The sequence below is a fragment of the Hevea brasiliensis genome, chromosome 3, assembly GCF_030052815.1.
Source record: "Hevea brasiliensis isolate MT/VB/25A 57/8 chromosome 3, ASM3005281v1, whole genome shotgun sequence".
NCBI classification, from domain to species: domain Eukaryota; kingdom Viridiplantae; phylum Streptophyta; class Magnoliopsida; order Malpighiales; family Euphorbiaceae; genus Hevea; species Hevea brasiliensis.
The window spans coordinates 103,881,172-103,899,599 of NC_079495.1; the positions used below are offsets into that span (position 1 = coordinate 103,881,172).

Consider the following 18,428-nt stretch of genomic DNA (forward strand, 5'->3'; position numbering starts at 1 on the left):
AAATCAAGGTGATCAGAGATCGACTTAAACCGCATCGCATCGTAAGTCTTATATTGATTTGAAAAGAAGGGATATTGAGTATGCAGTGGTGAGAAAGTTTTCCTCAAGGTTTCTCCTTGGAAGAGGATTATGAGATTCGGCAGAAGGGGAAACTAAGTTCGTTTTATCGGGCCATATGAGGTATTGGAAAGAGTGGGTCCTTTGGCTTATCGTTTGGCACTACCTCCAGAGTTGGAGAAGATACATAATGTCTTCCATGTGTCTATGTTGAGGAGGTATCGATCAGACCCATCTCATGTACTACCAATAGAAGAAATTGAAGTGAATCCAAACCTCACATATGAAGAAGAACCCATAAAGATTCTGGCTTATGAGGTGAAGCAGCTACGGAACAAGCAGATACTATTGGTAAAAGTGCTGTGGAACCATCATTCGGGCCAAGAAGCTACTTGGGAACGAGAGGAGGACACGAGGAGACAACACCCACAGCTATTCAGGGATTGATACTAGGTAAAATTTCGAGACGAAATTTATTTAAGGGGGGGAGAATTGTAACACCCCTATTTGTATAGCCTGGTATATTTCACTGTTTCGGTGATCGGTGTCGGTCCGGACAATTAAGGGGATTAGAACCATACTTAAGACAACTAGAGAAACCATAAACACAAATAATTAGTAATGTTCAATTAGTTAAGTATAAATAAGAAAAACAGAATATAAGAAGTTAAACGAGCTGAGAGTCACAGCGATGGGTGACCTTCTCGGAAATGACTGCGAAGTCGTTTTAAACTCAAATTTCAAACCGTAAAATATGACGCTGCGGTCCTTAGGACCATTATAAACACAGTGGAAAAGAGAAAATCACGAAAAAGAACTGTTAAGCCAGTCAAATAATTAGGTTAGGGAGCCGGAAGAAATATGAAATTATTTGCAAACCGGGATGAACCGGCGAGGGGCAATTTGGTCAATTGACCCCGAGAGTTGACTCCTGACCTAACTGTCAAATAAAATCAGAGAAAAGAAAATTTCGGAATCGAGAATTAAATTAAAAAACTAATAGAAAAAATAATAAAAAAAAGAGGAAAATGAAAAAGTAAAAAGGTGATGGCATCATGCATGATGCCATAAATAAATAAATTAATTTAATTATTAATTTAGATTTTGTGGTCTTCTATAAACTAAAATAAATAAAGAAAAGAAAAGAAAAAAAAATAAAAATCTCTTCTTCTTTCTCCCAATTGCCGCCTCACTTTCTCCCTTGTTCCTCCATGAATGGTCCTCCATGAATGGTCCTTCATTTAAGCTTACACTTAAGCTTAATTTTCTTCACTTAACCTTCATAACTCCCCTAAAAACCTTACTAGAGCTTGTTATTGCAACTTGAGAAGAAGATTATAAGAAGAAAGAAGAGTTAAAGATAGTGATTTGAAGTTTTAAGAGAGGTTAGTATGTTAACTTGTTATTTTCCATTTTAAATGCATAATTAGTTGTTGAAATGAGCTTAAAAACTAATAAAATGAAATAAAAATATGGGGAGAGGACCAAACTGAAATTTCGGCCTATTGAAGGGGAGTATGATTTTGTATGGTTTGATGGATTTGAATGAGTTTAAAAACCTTATTTAGTTGAATGGTTAGGATTAAGAGCACTAATTGTGATTAAATACATGAGATGGATGAGTTAGGGTTTTGAATATTAGGGTTTGTGAACAAAAAATGTGAGAAATGAGCAAATGATATCTTTGACCTATTGTGAAGTAAAATAATAGTCAATTATGACCAAATGAGTTTGTGTGGGAATGGTAGGAAATTAAGTTAAATTCGGAGGTTGTATGGTCATGCTGCTGGCAGCATGACCAAGTAGCATGACCAAGTTAACTTTGAAGGATTAAAACTAAAATTTTACAAGTCCAATTGATATGGTACCAATTGGGGATGAAAATAGACATAAAATGACACAATTTTCACTTAGGAACTATGCCCAAAAAGTGACCAAAACTTAGTGAACCAAGCAGTCTGCCACTATACAAACTGACCAAATGAACAGTGTTTATTCATTTGGTCATAACTCGAGCTAGGCAGGTCCAAATGACCTGAAATTTTATCAGTGGTTAGATGAGATATAGACCTAAAACTTTCATGAAGAACACAAGTCCAAATTCTGCCAGCAACCAAGCCATTTGGCCACCCCAAGTTGGTGACCCAAATCTGCCAGCACCAAAATTTCCCAGAAAATCTGGGTTGTTTCCAATTCGGCAGCCCTGGTTCAAATGGCCATAACTTGAGCTACAAAACTCCAATTGGGGTGATCCAAAAATGAGAATAAACTTAAGACAATAAGGAACATTTTCTATGAAGGAAGTTTTTTCAAATTCCAACAGTAGATGGACCAATGGAACAGTGCAATTAGGGACACCAAAACTGAAAATTTGACAATTTTGCCAAAAGGACTTAAGCTTTGAGAAAATGACCAAAACCAACAAATTTAATGACCAAAATGTGGTATGTGGGTGAAGTTGGAGTTCCCATACCTATTAAGCCTTAAAAAGTCAACAATTTGACTTGAATAGTGTAGTGAATAGTAATCCGAAACACAAAAACTTCGAGAACGTCGAAATTAGCACATTAAAGCTAGGTAAAAATGAAGTGAAATTTATTTTTAAATTTATGCTAAGTTATGGTACTGAAACACTCTGAAATTGTGTGTTTCAGCTGAAAAAGACTTGGAAGCTCTGAGAGACTGAGTCAAGGCCTAGAGGTGACTCACGTCAGGTCTGTGCACAGTAATTGTTGTTTAAATATATGATTCTTGAAAATTTGATTTTTCTTGAGTTAAGCAGGAATTGTGTTGCCATTTATGATTGTGAATATGACTTTGAAAATTTACCAGATTTTCAATAAATTATTTAAATAAATTGTTTTGAATTGATTTTATGTTCACACTTAGCATGACAGTATCACACTATTCCTCCTCCATTATGGGGTTGAGATCGTTTATTTTCCTCCCTATTTGGTTTACCAATTGAGGTTGAGATCAGATGAGTACTCATTAGCTAGCTAGCCACCTCCCTCATTGATTTCAATTAATGGGGTTGTAGATTGCTTTGTCGTGGTGTACAACACGGCATTGATCGGAAATTTTGTGTCATGGCTTAAGTTGTGTATGATTTTGGCAACACTGTGTTTAATAAATTATTTTACTAAATGGAGTTGTTATAAGCTTTGATATTTGTGAAATGTGATTGAGAAGTATTCAAATTGTGTTTCATCAATGAATGATTTATGTATTGCATTTTAAATTTTTATTGTGCACCACTGAGTATTTTTATACTCAGCGATAGCTTATTTTGCTGTTGCAGATAAGAGCAAGGAGAAAGCAGTAGAGTGAGCTGCTATCGAATTGTGGACCACATCGATCATTTTATACGGGTATTATTTTATACCCTTGTAGATAATTTTGATGTAAATATAGAAATGTTGTATGTATCAATGTAAGTTGAACAGTTGTAAATAAATCGTAATAATATTATTTTGGATTTTCATCTGTAAATTTAATATTTGTACATGTAAATTTCATGTTTTATGTCTTGTGAATGAAGTATTAAATATTTTGAGATGATGAATTTTGATTTGGATTGTGGAATTACTTTGAAGTGATTTGAATTGAGCTGATTTGAGATTTATTGGAGGATGGGAGTTGAGGAAATTTTTGGAAGTGTTTTTCTCAGGTATTTGAAGAACTGTTTTCTCCAATTACAAACGGAACTCTGTCAAAATTTTTATAAAATTTGCGGCAAAATTAAAATGGACAAAAATTTTTACTAATATTTAAACTTTGAATAAATGGTTTTTAATTCTCACTAAAATGCTCACCACTTCTAAAATGTAAGAAAATTGTTTTAAAATCTCTTGTAGGGTACTTAATGAATTATCGGTAGGTGAAGTTCGGTAGTTCATTAAGTATTCTACGGGATCATGTCATGCCTTACAGAGGGGTGAGGTGTGACAATTTATGTGTTAATTTTCTAAATAGAAAATTGAAAAATTAATTCTCAAATTTTCAAAATTTAACTAAATTTGAAAAACAGTTTTAAGTTATTTTTTATTATTTTCCTTGATAATAAAAATTATTATTACAATTCTTTATAATTAAGATTAAATAATTATTTTAAAAAATATATATTTACAATAATATAAAATTAATCATAATATTATTATAAAATAAGTAAATAATACATATTAAAAAGTAAAATAAAATTTTAAATATATTTTATAATTTTTTATTTTTAATTATAAAAAAAAATATGAATAATTTCTTAATATTTTAATTTAAAAATTATTTTTTATGTTAACCGTTAGACATTAATTATTTATATAGTGATCTAAACCAAAAGTATTCGATAAAAATAATTATTTTATTAATTGTTAATATAAAAATAGTGATATTATTTTATTGATTCTGATTAAAATATTTTCTCTTAGTCTCTGGGAGGAATAATTTTTTTATAAACCATCCACTTAATTTCTAAAAAATCAGTAGAAAAAATATACTATCAAATAATATAAATAAAGAAATTATATTTTGATTATAGTAGTTATTTTTTTAGTACTATAATTAAAACACTAAATATTATCTTAAAAAGTATTACTAAACAAAGCTAATAACTCATTAATTGTTTAATGATATAAATTATGTAATATAGTTTTATTTTAGATTTTTATGTTGGGGAAACGTTAAAAAAAAATTTGTAACTTTTTAATTAAAATACCTAAATTATTAGCAAAATTTAGAATTTTATAATTTTTTTTTATATTAACGTGGGAAAAGACGGCGAGAATTAAAGATGAGATAGGCTATATATATATAACTACAATAAAGTTAATATTCATAATAAATAAATTTTGAGTTTTTTTTTTTTACTTTAAAGAAAAAAAGTTGATTTTTTTTTTTGGATGTTATCCTTTATATATTTTATACCTTATTTTTTTATTAGGTCGGAATATGTCCCTAATAAGAAACAAGAATCTTTATTATCATTCGTAATTTTTTTTATTTTTAAAATTTTCAAAGATCAGGCTTCATTGAAAGCCGTAAGGGAATACACAAAACCATCCTGAACGAGTGGATTAAAATGAAAGGAGTCGTCATGAAGAGCTTTCGAAGCCAAACAGTGTGTTGTTTGATTCCTGTCTCTTTTGACAAAAATAAAATAATTAATTATTAAATATATTAAAAATATTAAAAAATAATATTTTTTATAAGAAAGCGAGTTTTTTTTATAATATAAAAAATAAATTTAATATAATTATAATAAATAATACATACACACCCGAATACACTTCATAGTTTCTTAAATAAAAAATATTTGATTAAAAGCATTGAATGTTAGCCACAATTCCTTGCAAGAAAAATTATGATTTGAAAGGCCCCATAAAGGTGCAAACCTGAATGCCAAAAATAGGCCAGCCACGGTTTGATGTGGTTTCGATTTGATAGACAAGGAGAATTAAAATTGGATTGAAAAATTTTTTAATTTTGATTTTTATTTGAATTTTTACATTAAATTAATTAATTTAATGTTGATTTAAATTTAAATTGTGATAACATCTAATATCAAAATTGATTGAATTTTTTGCTTAGTTTATTTTGAAAGTTATTAAATTCTCAACCAAATCAAATTATTTGATTTAATTTGATTTTGGCCTAATGGTTCGATTTCAATTTATCTGGATTCGGTTTGATTTGATGGGAAACCATCCTGGCCAGTAAATGAAACAGTCGAAAAACGAGATGCAATCGATTATATTGTGGTCCACTTCCTTTCCAACATTATTTAATTTGGAGCATTAACAAAAGTTGCGGGCAATGTGGGGAAAATAAAAGAAAGGATTGACCCAGCAGCGAGCGTCACCCTTGCGGGTCTTCGGTCGTCGCCAGCAACTTCTAACGAGCTGCACGAGATGTTTACTCGAAACTTGCTTCTACCTTTATGTGTGTTTTCTTATACGATTTTAAATATAAATTTTTTAAAAAATACATCTTAAAGTTTCGTATATTTTATAAAAAAGACTTTTTACATTTTTTAGCATTTGAAAAATAAAATTAAATAATGTTAAAAAAAAATAAATTATGATCTTTTAAAAAAGTAAGTTATTTTCTGAATTTTAAAAATTTTATTACAACATAAAAATTCTTATACTAAAAAATAAATTTATAAAAAAATATATTTTATACATAAATTATTTTTCAAAAAACAAATAGAGTTTAAATATAATTATTATGGGGCTAAGTTTTTTTAATAATTAAATCTAATAATAGAGTAATTTGATAATATATGAATTAGTCAACTTACAAATGGAAACACATCAGTCAATACCTACCAACAAGATTATAATAAGGCCCCATTGGTGATTTTTTTTTAATGACTTGATAAGAACATTTGAAGAAATTAAATGGATGTAGTAGTCATTAACTATTCAATGGTAGTTGAAGTGAGGAAACACACACTAAGGTGGGCAGTTTTCTTGGTGGAAATTGCAGTCAAGTTCACATCATGGAAAGTTTGAAACAAAGAAAAAGCCAGGAAACAAAAAAGGTGGAATATTTTCTAATATTTGAATATTCTATTGCTAGTGAAAGGGTGCATACACAATTTGTGAGTCCCACAAATATATATAAAATCCACATACATACCCATCAAACAACCCTGGTTCAAGGATTCAAAGTACTATAGCAATCAACTGGCTGCTTCTTGGAAAATACAATATCTCTTTTTTTTTTTTTCAATATATTTGTGGGGTTGTTAAAAGAAATTCAGTGGAAATCGCTTTTTGGAATTAAAAGAAAGAAGATCAATTCGAAAGAAGGAAAGAAGATCAAGATGCAGTTAATGAGCTATTCACTTTAGCCATTTAAGCCATCGCATGTTTTGAGTGGCAGTTATAACTTTGCCATTAATTTCTTTTATTTAAATAAGTTACCATTGAGAGTACGTAATTTCAGTTTCTTGGTGTTGTCATACATTAATTGCAATGAAGTTTTTACACCAAATTGGCATTTCATTAAGACCCCTCCTCTCGTCTCTCATGATGTTCTGTTTCTCTGATTATTGTAATAAATAATTTTTTTAAAAAATATTTTTTTCAATTTTATTATTGTTTATTATTATTTTTGATGTATTTATCACTTTTAAATATCTTTATACATTCCAATAACACTATAAATGTATCTTAATTGATTATTATTATTTTTTTTTTATAAAAATAATGTAATCTAATTATTATTTTCTTAATTCTCGTAATGAAATAAGATAGAGAGAATACTACGTGATTTTAGAAGCCGATAAACTAGAAAATATTGAGATATTTTGAAAAGTTATAATTCATGCTTCTGTTATTAATGATATCCAAATTTAAATAGTTGTATTAGTTTTAATAATTAAATTTAAATTAAAATAAGATTTATTTAATTAAATATTAATTTAATTGAATTCAATTTTACATTAAATAATTAATTGTATTATTTTCTTTTTTTATATATTTCCATTAAATTAAAGTTATGTAAAGTTTTTTTTTTTAATAATAACCGACATGAAAGCTTTAATTAACAAGTTTTTTTAGATCATAATAATTAAATTAGAAAGATAAAACCAAAAAAAAATTCTTTATAAAATAATTTTTTTTAATAAAAATACATTTTAATGTGATTTTTTTAAAGAAAAAATAAATTATTTTTTCTTTTCTTAATATTATAGTAGATCTAACTCAATTAGGAAGCTAAAAAGAGTAGCATTACGTGAAAAGAAAAAAAAACATATTTTTTTAAAAATGTTATATAATTTTAATATAATTAATTATATTTATAATTAATTTTTTTATTACATAATGGGGAGGGAGGAATATATCTAATATTAAAATACATTAATAATAATAAATTATATATAATATAAAATTATATTTTATTTTTCTAGATTAATACAAGCACGGGTTAGTTAATTTAACTATTATATTTATTAGAGAAATTTAATTTAATTATTTTTAATTTTTTATCTAAATTAATATAAAATTTTTAATTTATATTTAATTTATCAAAAAATTAAAATTTATAACCTTAATTTTTTAATTTAAATAAAAAAAATCAAGAAATTTAATTTTTTAATTTGATGACAAAAATTTTTATTTTTTTTTATTTAAACCTAAAAATTAAAAAAATTAAATTTCTTGATTTTAAGTTAAATTAAACATTTAAAAAAAAAAGGTGCAGCCAAAGTAATGGAGCTACGGTCGAGCTGAAGCATACATCCCAAGCCCCAAGTCGAGTCAATATTCATTGACGTGGATCACGGACCTGGAGCAGCCGAAAAAGCATTGAAATGATTGAAATTGTACGCCACAATTGTTAAGAAATTCATGCCAAAATTTAATTTATTATAATTTAAAATATAAATATATTATATATTTTATATATTAAATTTTTATATCTAATTTTTATAATATATTAAATATAAACAAGAAAATTTCACAACTGTTATTTCGGTTAGGAGCATAGTTAAAATGATAAATTAATCATTAAAATGTATTTAAATTAATGAATTTTAGTTAGAATTGTCTTCAAACTTATAAAATCTAAACTTCAAATTCCACTTGAAATTAATTTTACTAACAAAACATGAATTTAATATTTTTTTCTCTCTTTATACAGAAATTATCTTTTCATTTAAAATTATTTATAACCAACCATGACTCAATATATCTTATTAATCTCCCCAAATATTAATATTTTATTAGTTTGTTTTTGGACTAGGAATCAAGGAGATATTTTTTCATGTTTGCTTGAAATTAGCATGTAAGTTCACAACAAACGCAACGTGGTCCTTAAAAAAACAAAATTGACTAGAATTATTTGCCATTAATTTCTCATAGATTAGGAAGAGTAGGTCCAAGTTCCCACTATAAATGGATACCCTTTACAAGAATCCTTCACACGAAACAACCGAACTTTCCCTTGTCTTTAACCTTTCTAAGCCTCACTATTAGTTACTGGTTTCTGAACCATGGCACCAACACCACCCACCTCCCTAGAGTTTAAGGTTCATAGGCGTGAACCTGAACTAATCGCCCCTGCTAAGCCTACCCCTCATGAGTTCAAACCATTATCGGACATTGATGACCAAGAGGGTCTTCGATTTCACATTCCGGTGATACAGTTTTATCGGTATGATCCCTCCATGCAAGGGAGAGATCCTGTTATGGTGATAAGAGAGGCACTCGCTAGAACACTAGTGTTTTACTATCCATTTGCTGGTAGGCTCAGGGAAGGGCCTAAACGCAAGCTTATAGTGGAATGTACCGGTGAAGGTGTGTTGTTTATTGAGGCTGAAGCTGATGTTGCTCTTGAGCAATTCGGTGATGCACTTCAACCTCCATTCCCTTGCTTGGAAGAGCTTCTTTTTGATGTCCCTGGCTCCAGTGGGGTGCTTAACTGCCCTTTGCTGCTTATTCAGGTATACTTCTTCCTCACTAGCTAAGCTTAATGTCCAGTCGTGGGAAACAAGGATAGTTTTTGAAACGTTTTCTTAGAAAGCGTATTTAAATTGTTCTAGCATTTCGTTTGGAAAACTGAAAAATTTGGGTGAATTCAGGATTTTCTTTTTTAAAAAAACGCAACATATTCTGGTCAAAGCGTTATGGATTTTTTTTTTTTTTAACGACGTTTGAAACGTTTTTATAATTGTCAACAACAAAGAAACCGTAAATCATTATTTTCAAAGTTTCGGTATAAAGTTTTAAAAATATCAGAAACTCATCACTCATTAAATTTATTTTTTAAAAAAATTTTTATGGTGACATCAATCGCCATGTTAAACTCATAATATATTTTACTGATGAAGCAAAAGTAAGAAAGAGTGTAGAAAATTATTTCTACAAAACATAAAATAAAAAATATAATTAATTTCTTGATTTTAAGGATAAAAAAAAAGCAGAGAAATTTTTAGCATATTTAGTTTTCAGCTTTCTAAAATTTAATAAAAATTTAAAATTAATTTAAAATTATTTTTCATTTATATCCTTTATAATAAAAAATTTATAATAACTTTTATAATTAAAATTATACTATAATTTTTTAAATTAAAATTAAATAATTATTTTAATATTATTTAAAAAATGCAAGTAAATTAATTTTTAGTTAGGTGACTAAGAATTTACATTCAATAATTTTCTCCTTGTCGATTAAGTTCAATAATTGGATGATTGCTGTATGTCTCTATGCGTGCTAAATTTGTGATGATTAAAGAGGTGGTGTGCCCTAATTCATGAGTGGGACGCTATCCATACCAAACAGACGCTATCCATACCAAACAGACACCACCACTGCTGTCTGAATATCTCCCATCACAATAATTATATATTTTTAAAGGTATCATAAAAAATAATTTCTTTTAAAATTATATAAAAATATTTCTAAATTAATAATATTTTTCTAAACTTGAATTTTTTTTATTAATTTATTTCATTTCATTATGACCATTGGGTACGCTGTATCTGATCCTAATGGTCTTTTTCTATGAAGACTTTGACAAAAAAACAAAAAAAAAAAAAAAACAATGACCAGCATGTGGTGGGCCATCCAACGTGACTCACGAATGGTCAATTGAAATCTGTCCTTGTTTTGTTACTTAATCAGTTTTACTGTTACGTGTAATTTCTTTTTTTTTTTTCTTAACTAAATCAAAATTGAATTGGCAGGTGACGCGCCTAAAATGCGGTGGTTTTATATTTGCTCTCCGTCTCAACCACACCATGAGCGATGCTCCTGGCCTAGTCCAATTCATGTCCACCGTAGGAGAGATGGCACGTGGCGCACAAGCGCCGTCTGTTCTTCCGGTATGGGAAAGGCATTTCCTTAACGCTCGGGATCCACCACGTGTGACACGCACCCATCGTGAATACGATGAGGTTGCCGACACCAAAGGCACAATAATCCCGCTCGATGACATGGCTCACCAATCATTCTTCTTTGGACCCAATGAAGTCGCTGCTCTCCGAAGATTTGTGCCGAAGCACCTCCGCCAATGCTCTAACTTTGAATTATTGACGGCATGTCTGTGGAAGTGCCGTACCATTGCACTTCAACCAGATCCCACTGAAGAGATGCGTATTATTTGTATTGTCAATGGACGCAACAAATTCAATCCTCCGTTACCGACTGGATATTACGGCAACGGATTTGTGTTTCCGGTGGCGGTGGCAAGAGCAAAAGAACTAATTGAGAAACCGCTAGGCTTCGCATTAGAATTGGTAAAAGAGGTTAAAGATAGTGTGACGGAAGAGTACATGCGATCCGTGGCGGATCTGATGGTGATTAAAGGTAGGCCTCATTTTACAGTGGTGAGGAGTTACCTAGTGTCGGATGTGACGCGTGCAGGATTTGGAGAGGTGGATTTTGGATGGGGTAAGGCTGCATATGGTGGGCCAGCGAAAGGTGGGGTAGGGGCCATCCCTGGAGTGGCAAGCTTTTATATACCGTTCAGAAACAAGAAAGGAGAAAATGGGATTGTGTTGCCAATTTGCTTGCCAGCACAGGCAATGGAAAGATTTGTAAAGGAGCTAAAGGGTATGTTAGAGGAGCAGCCAATTAATGATGCCAAAAAATCCAAATTTATAGTATCTGCCTTGTAATTCTGTTATTTTGTAACTTTGTTTTGTGGAAAAGTAGTATATTAATTATGGTGAATTGTGTTTTATGAAATCAGCTATCAAGTTAGTATGTTTAGGAATTTTCCTTTTTTTTTTTTTATTGCAAATATATGCTGATTTTTGGCTCCAACAACCAAAATCAAAATAATGAGCCGAGGGCATGTACCATGTGTTGTCGGGGTCAATGGCTCTTCCCTGAGTCTGGTAGGTATAGCATCAGTCAATTATGGGCAAATTATTAGCTGCATCATATACATTAATAAAATAATAAATTTTACCTTTTTATTTTTATTATGTAATTATTTTTTTTAATGTACGATATAATATTTTTCAATGCACTAGATATTCTCAATAATTTACTTCAATTATGAGCTTCCTTTTTTTCTTTTGTTGATCAGATGCTTTTGTCCACGAGTGTGGACCACAACAGTTTTTCCTTTGTAAAAACTGAATGTTGGTGCAGCCCTCTCTGCAATATGAAGTGTATTGGATTGAGAGCCCTTCTGCGGAACGATAGAAAGAGAGTTGAACATTTTCTGCGCGTATTAAGAAAATTGGTCTTTCCGAAGTCAGCATTGCTGAAACTTCAGCAAATTGCACAGGACTGTCTCTGTCAGTATTTCGAAATCGGATTTTTCCTTTTAGAAGCATTCAATCGAAGAATCCAATTCTTTGATCTGTTTTAACTTGCGAACAATATCATTAAGCAAGTGTGGGGTGGAATCAGAAAATTTAAGATATTATTTTATTTAATTTAAATAAAAATATTATATAAAAAATAAATTATTAAACGAGAAAAAATAATGATGCATATAAACTTTTATATATAAAAAATTAAATAAAAATTATTCAAATTTAAAATTATCCTTGACGAATTTATATTTTTTAATAGTGTAATGCGGTTATTCGTTCTCTTAGTCAACAATCCAAGAGGATGTTCCTCCTTAAATAAAAATTGGATTAATTTAAAATTTAATTGGTAAGTAAAAATGGATTAACGAGGAATTTGTGCAAGCAACATTTTGTATGCCTTTTCTAACTTAAACTGGAAGTAAATCTTGATATCAAGAGCGGAGAGATAATCCCTCTCTCTCTATTTCCTTTCCAGCTACATTTTCTCTTTTATCTCCTTCCCAATCTGAAAACAACCCCCCTCTCTCTCTAGTTTTCAAACCCTAATTTCGTTAAGCTTGTCTTTCCCTTCTCTCTTGATTGGAATTCAATATGCTTGGTTACTAGGTAGAAATTAAAAATAGTGTTATGAGAGATAAGGGTAAATTTGCAATAAAAACGGTAAAAATTATTATTTTAATTTTATAAAATTCATTTGAAATTGCCAATGAGATTAGTGTTCTTTGAGTTTTATCAATTATTTTTTTTAGTTGGCGATTTATAAATTTTATTTTGATGAAAATTTAATTATAATTATAATTAATTTTATATAATTAAAATTTTTAAAATTAAAAGTTAAAAGTTTTTAAAACTAAATATATAAAATATCAAATTCAATTAAATTGAAATTATTTAAACTAAATAAAAACTTATATATTTATTAAAATTTAAAAATTAATTAGCGATAATGGAAACCTAGAGATCGAAAGTAATTAAACAAATAAAAAATCTGCAAAGCTCGTAAGCCCAAAAAGTTACAATTTGATCCAAACCCAATTGAAGGCCTGGTGAGCAGCTTTCATCTCCTCAGCTCGCACACCAAAATCCCCATTTTCTCCCGAGAAAGAAGTGCAAATGGCAAAGACTCTAATGTGGCGACCGTACCTTCTGTCCTCCACGCGCCCCCATACCCACCACTCCCTTCTCCATCGCCAGGCTCTCCCTTCGTCGTCTCTTCTCCAACCCCCGACACAACTCTTCATTTCACATAACGCAATCTTCCCAAACAAAAACGAAGCGAACTTCTTGTTTTGGGCTTGCACCCATGACAGAAAAACGAAGCTCCAAGTCGAGAGCGATGGCTATAAGTTATCAAAATTAGGGTTTGGTCTCGTGGGTAACCGTAGATTCACTGTTAGAGCCACCAATGTCAATGATGCCGGGTCTATTGACTCTCCTCTTATGCAGTCCATGGAGAAAAAGGTAACTTCAAAATCTTTGGAATAGGGATTTTTCTTCCTTCTTTATTATTGGAGGGAAACTTGGTCTTAATTTTAACTAAATTTGAGTTTTTTTGCAACAGATTAAGGAGGAACTAAATGCAGAATCAGTCATTGTGAAAGATGCATATGGGGATGGTAGGCATGTCAGGTAAGCTTAGAATTTTCACTATCATTTTGTAAAACCTTTTTTTTTAGTGTAGCAGAAATTCAATAATCTGTCTAGACTTAATTTATTGCCACATTTATTCAAATGATGACTTGATCATTTTCCTACTGAATAACCTTGTTGAGGACATTCATCTGTTTAATTTATGCACACAGCAGTGGAGTTTCATTTGATTCTATCTTATATACATTTTATGCTGATTGCTTTTGCCTATGGGATGCACAATGTTATTAGTGTTTCAGTGCTGTACATTGCCAATAACAATTTTGGGGCTGAGATTCTGGCATGGCTTCTTTTTTTACTGGGCTAATGCATTCAGATGCTCCCACATTTGACTTATGTGCATTAATTCATAAAATTCAGTTTACAATGCTGTCATTGATGAATTTGGCTACTCTTAAGTTCTATGAGGATCTAGAACTCACACTGTCAATAATTGTGTTGTCTGTGTAGATATAGAGGGTGAGAGAGAGAGAGAGAGAGAGAGAGAGGACATGGAGAATGTAGAATAGAATGTTAATGGTTAATTATTGTATGTAGAATAGAATGCTAATGGTTAATTATTGTATGTAGAATAGAATGTTAATGGTTGATTATTGTATCTGTGAAGCTTTATTGAACCTTGAAGAAATTAGAAGGAATGAAATTGCTACACAGTAGTGTTTTTCAATGCTAGACTGCTTGTCTGTTATTGGATATTCTTGTTATTTATACACAACTCATATTGGTGAAGTAGTTACTAATTAACTATAATTATATTTCAACCTGTAGGGTCTATTGCCAACTAACCATATTAAAGTACAACTTCTGAGATTACATAAGCAGTAGACAATTTGTGGTAATTGGTAATCTTTTCCTGCATATGAGCTAATGGAAAATTTCTTTGATGAGATCAGTGTGCATAGTAGTTAAATGGTGATATTTCCCAGTTTTTCAGGTATAAGCTGGTAAAAAAAGAGTAATGGTCTAGCATGAGGTAAGGATTGCAATTTCCTGCAATCCCATATCTCTGTTGAACTTGAGCCAAAGATATAAAGAAAATTAGGGGAAAATAGTGATGTGTGCTTACTGTTTATTTGTTTGCTTATGCTTTCACAATCTGATGTGAAATTTACGAAAATGGTTTTAGTTGGAATAACTTGGAGATGGCCATCACTGACAAAGGTATGACAGGCACTTGACAAAGTTAGATATCCAGAGATTAGCATACATAGTAGATTACTTTGGTACATATAAGTATCGAAAGACATGTATTAAAGAGCAATTACTATTGTGTGTACAGTGAGAGGAGATACGAGAGATTTTCTTATCTCAATTGGATTACACCAAGGTTCAGCTGTAAGCTCTTACCTTTTTATATTAGTTTTAGATGAATTAACGAAACATATACAAGAGAGTATCTCTTGGTGCATGATATTTGCGGATGATATAGTTCTAATAGATGAGACGCAAGAAGGAGTTAATAGAAAGTTAGAGTTTTGGAGAAGTACTCTAGAGTCAAAGGGTTTTAAGTTAAGTAGAACGAAGACAGAATACATGTATTGCAAGTTCAGTGAAAGCCGAATTGGTGATAGGGAAGGAGTTAGTTTGGATGGAGTGATACTGTCCCAAAGTAATCACTTTAAATACCTCAGCTCAGTCCTTCAAGTAGATGGAGGATGTGAGGAGGATGTTAGTCATAGGATTAAAGCCGGATGATTGAAGTGGAGACGTGCCACGAGAGTTTTATGTGATCGCAAGATTCCCAATAAGTTGAAAGGAAAATTTTACCATACAGCCATACGACCGGCCATGTTATATGGTAGTGAGTGTTGGGCACTGAAGGAGTCGTATGTGTCTAAGATAAGAGTTGCGAATATGAGAATGTTAAGGTGGATGAGTGGCTATACTAGACTAGATAAAGTCCGTAATGAGAGTATTAGAGAAAAGATAGGAGTGGTGCGAATTGAGGATAAGTTGAGAGAAGTGAAATTGGGGTGGTTTGGTCATGTGAAGCGTAGATATACGGAGGCTCCAGTTAGACAAGTAGAGTACATTAGGGTAGATGATAGAAAGAAAAGAAGGGGTAGACCTAAATTGACTTGGAGGAGAATAGTACAACATGACCTAGAAGCATTACACATTTTCGAGGATTTAACCCAAAATTGTTTAGAGTGGAGAAAAAGAATCCATATAGTCTGACCCCAAATATTTGGGATAAAGGCTTAGTTGAGTTGAGTATATTAGGTGCATCTTTTGTCTTCAATTAAAGGACATAACATGCTGCAGATTTTACTTTAAGTGCTTCATACGATGGAAAAGCAAAAGCCTTATGCTACAATTCTTCTGAGTCAAACATTTAGCTTTTTTTTTTTTAACTTCAGTTCTTGTCTGCAGTGTTTAGGCTGGATATGAAAAGTCCTTTTACACTTTCTGGTTGTATGACAGTCCCCTTTCTTTACATGATTCATAGTGCGCTGACATTTCTAAGTTGATATATAAATCATAATTTTGTTTGGAATGTACGCGACACTATCATGTTGCATGTTCATGGTATAATACATATGCATTTTTCAAGTGGGTTTGGCTTGAAGGGTCCTTCAAAGTTCTACCCAAAAATTTAAAAAGTAAAAAAGACCTTCATTTCCAAAATTGACCTCATTTATCATGTGTCTGCAGTATTGATGTCATCTCTTCAGCCTTTGAAGGTCAATCAAGCGTGAATAGGCAGAGAATGGTTTACAAAGCCATATGGGAGGAGCTTCAGAGCACAGTGCACGCAGTTGATCAAATGACTACCAAGACCCCTGCTGAAGCAGCAGCGCAGAAGTGATTGAACATTTACCGAAATGTCAATTTATAGAAAAATATTTTCTGTTGAGTTTTCTTACAGCATGACAGGAAGAAACAGATTTGTATTCCATTTTCCTCAAGGATTGCTCTTGGTGGAAAACAATCAATGCTAAGACCCAAAGTACAGAAATAATACATTGTCAATCACTAGCTGCTACTACTTTAAAAGAATTTTATTTTTTGAACTGCTGTTTAAATTTTCATATTCTTGTAAACTTTACCATTTGAAGACAGTGAAGTCTTGTGTCTGTGTGGTCACCGAAAAGGTAGCCTTTAAAATCGAGTTATAAAGGTAGTAATTACTCTTCTTAATATTAAATCTCCCTTATTTGGGATAAAACTCAATTTGTTTCCGAAATTGATAGGTATAGGCAATTTAGCCGTAAAATTTAGCCAATTAAACTCAATACAGAGCAAAATATGCTAATTTAGCCCAAATCCATAGAAGCGGCTAAAAAATATGCGAGGGAACTAAATTATTAAATGTAAATTGCATTATTATCTTCAGTTAAATTATTATTTACTCCTTACAAATCTATAAAAATAATAAATGTTTACATATAAATATTATTTTTTGAAAATAATATTTTATAAAGTGTTTTTTTTTTTAAATATATCTTTTGGTATTGTTAATATTTAAAATTATTTTATTTTTATTTTCAATTTTAGAGTGAAATTAAGAGAAATAAAAATGAATTAATGGTATTTTTATTTTCATTTTCAACAGAATTTCATGTTTTTCCATTGCTGTGATTTTTTGGAAGGGAAAGTAGAAAGAGAGAGGGAAGGGATGAGAGAGAAAAAGCAGAGAAAGAAAAAAGAGGGATCAATTTATAGTTTTTGACAAATTTTGAGAGAAATTATAAAATACTAAATATATTTTTTTAATACTTTTGGAGCGCGTGTTTTACATGAAACTAAATATTTAGGCTAAATTGACCTATTTTATCAAATATTTAGTTTAATAAGCTAAATTTTATAATTTTTAAATTTAATTATCTTAAATTGAGGAATAAATTGACTTCTAATAATTCAAGGAAGATTTATGATTTTATAGTCTTACATTTCTAATCCTACACAACAACACTTTCGGTGTAGGGTAGGCAGTAGACACTCACAAAAGTAGCACTTGTGTCTTCAAAGAACATAAATTTGAAGAAATTAACAGACCAACTCTACCAATTAGAACTCTAAAATCATGAAAAAGGTTCAATGGTATGATTATACACGAGGAAAATTTGATAATATTATTATAATAATAAGAAGAAGGCAACAAAGAGAAAGAAAGAAAGAAAGATAATGCATTGAAGAATGAAAGGGATATTTGCCTTGTCTCCCTAAAACTCCATCAGGTTACCAGAAACATAATATTATCAGTTGGGCAAAGTGAAGGAGTCGATCTTTGTAACAGTTAATGTTGAAGATCCACAAAATGACAAAATGTTGAATATATATAATTAACATTTCATTTGTTTTGTGAAAAATATGTTTTTATATTTTGAAATATTAAAAAATAGATTTATATAAAATATTATTTTAATTAAAAAAATTAAATTATTTTTTAAATTATTTTTATATTTTGATAATTTTATTAAAATGTAAAAATACTTAACAAACTGG

At 30.4% G+C, this 18,428-nt stretch overlaps 2 protein-coding genes across 2 annotated transcripts; both read left to right on the forward strand.

Moving 5' to 3' along the window:
• The first annotated feature begins 8,958 nt into the window (after positions 1 to 8,958).
• Positions 8,959 to 11,748, forward strand: LOC110651562 (benzyl alcohol O-benzoyltransferase). Its single transcript, XM_021806929.2, has 2 exons — positions 8,959 to 9,502; positions 10,746 to 11,748. The coding sequence occupies exons 1-2, from the start codon at positions 9,053 to 9,055 to the stop codon at positions 11,676 to 11,678; spliced, it is 1,383 nt and encodes a 460-aa protein (XP_021662621.2). The 5' UTR covers positions 8,959 to 9,052; the 3' UTR covers positions 11,679 to 11,748.
• A 1,643-nt stretch (positions 11,749 to 13,391) lies between these two features.
• On the forward strand, positions 13,392 to 16,993 carry LOC110651561 (protein BOLA4, chloroplastic/mitochondrial). Its single transcript, XM_058144359.1, has 3 exons — positions 13,392 to 13,790; positions 13,891 to 13,958; positions 16,635 to 16,993. Exons 1-3 carry the CDS (start codon positions 13,443 to 13,445, stop codon positions 16,786 to 16,788), a joined length of 570 nt encoding a protein of 189 aa, XP_058000342.1. The 5' UTR covers positions 13,392 to 13,442; the 3' UTR covers positions 16,789 to 16,993.
• The last annotated feature ends 1,435 nt before the right edge of the window (positions 16,994 to 18,428 follow it).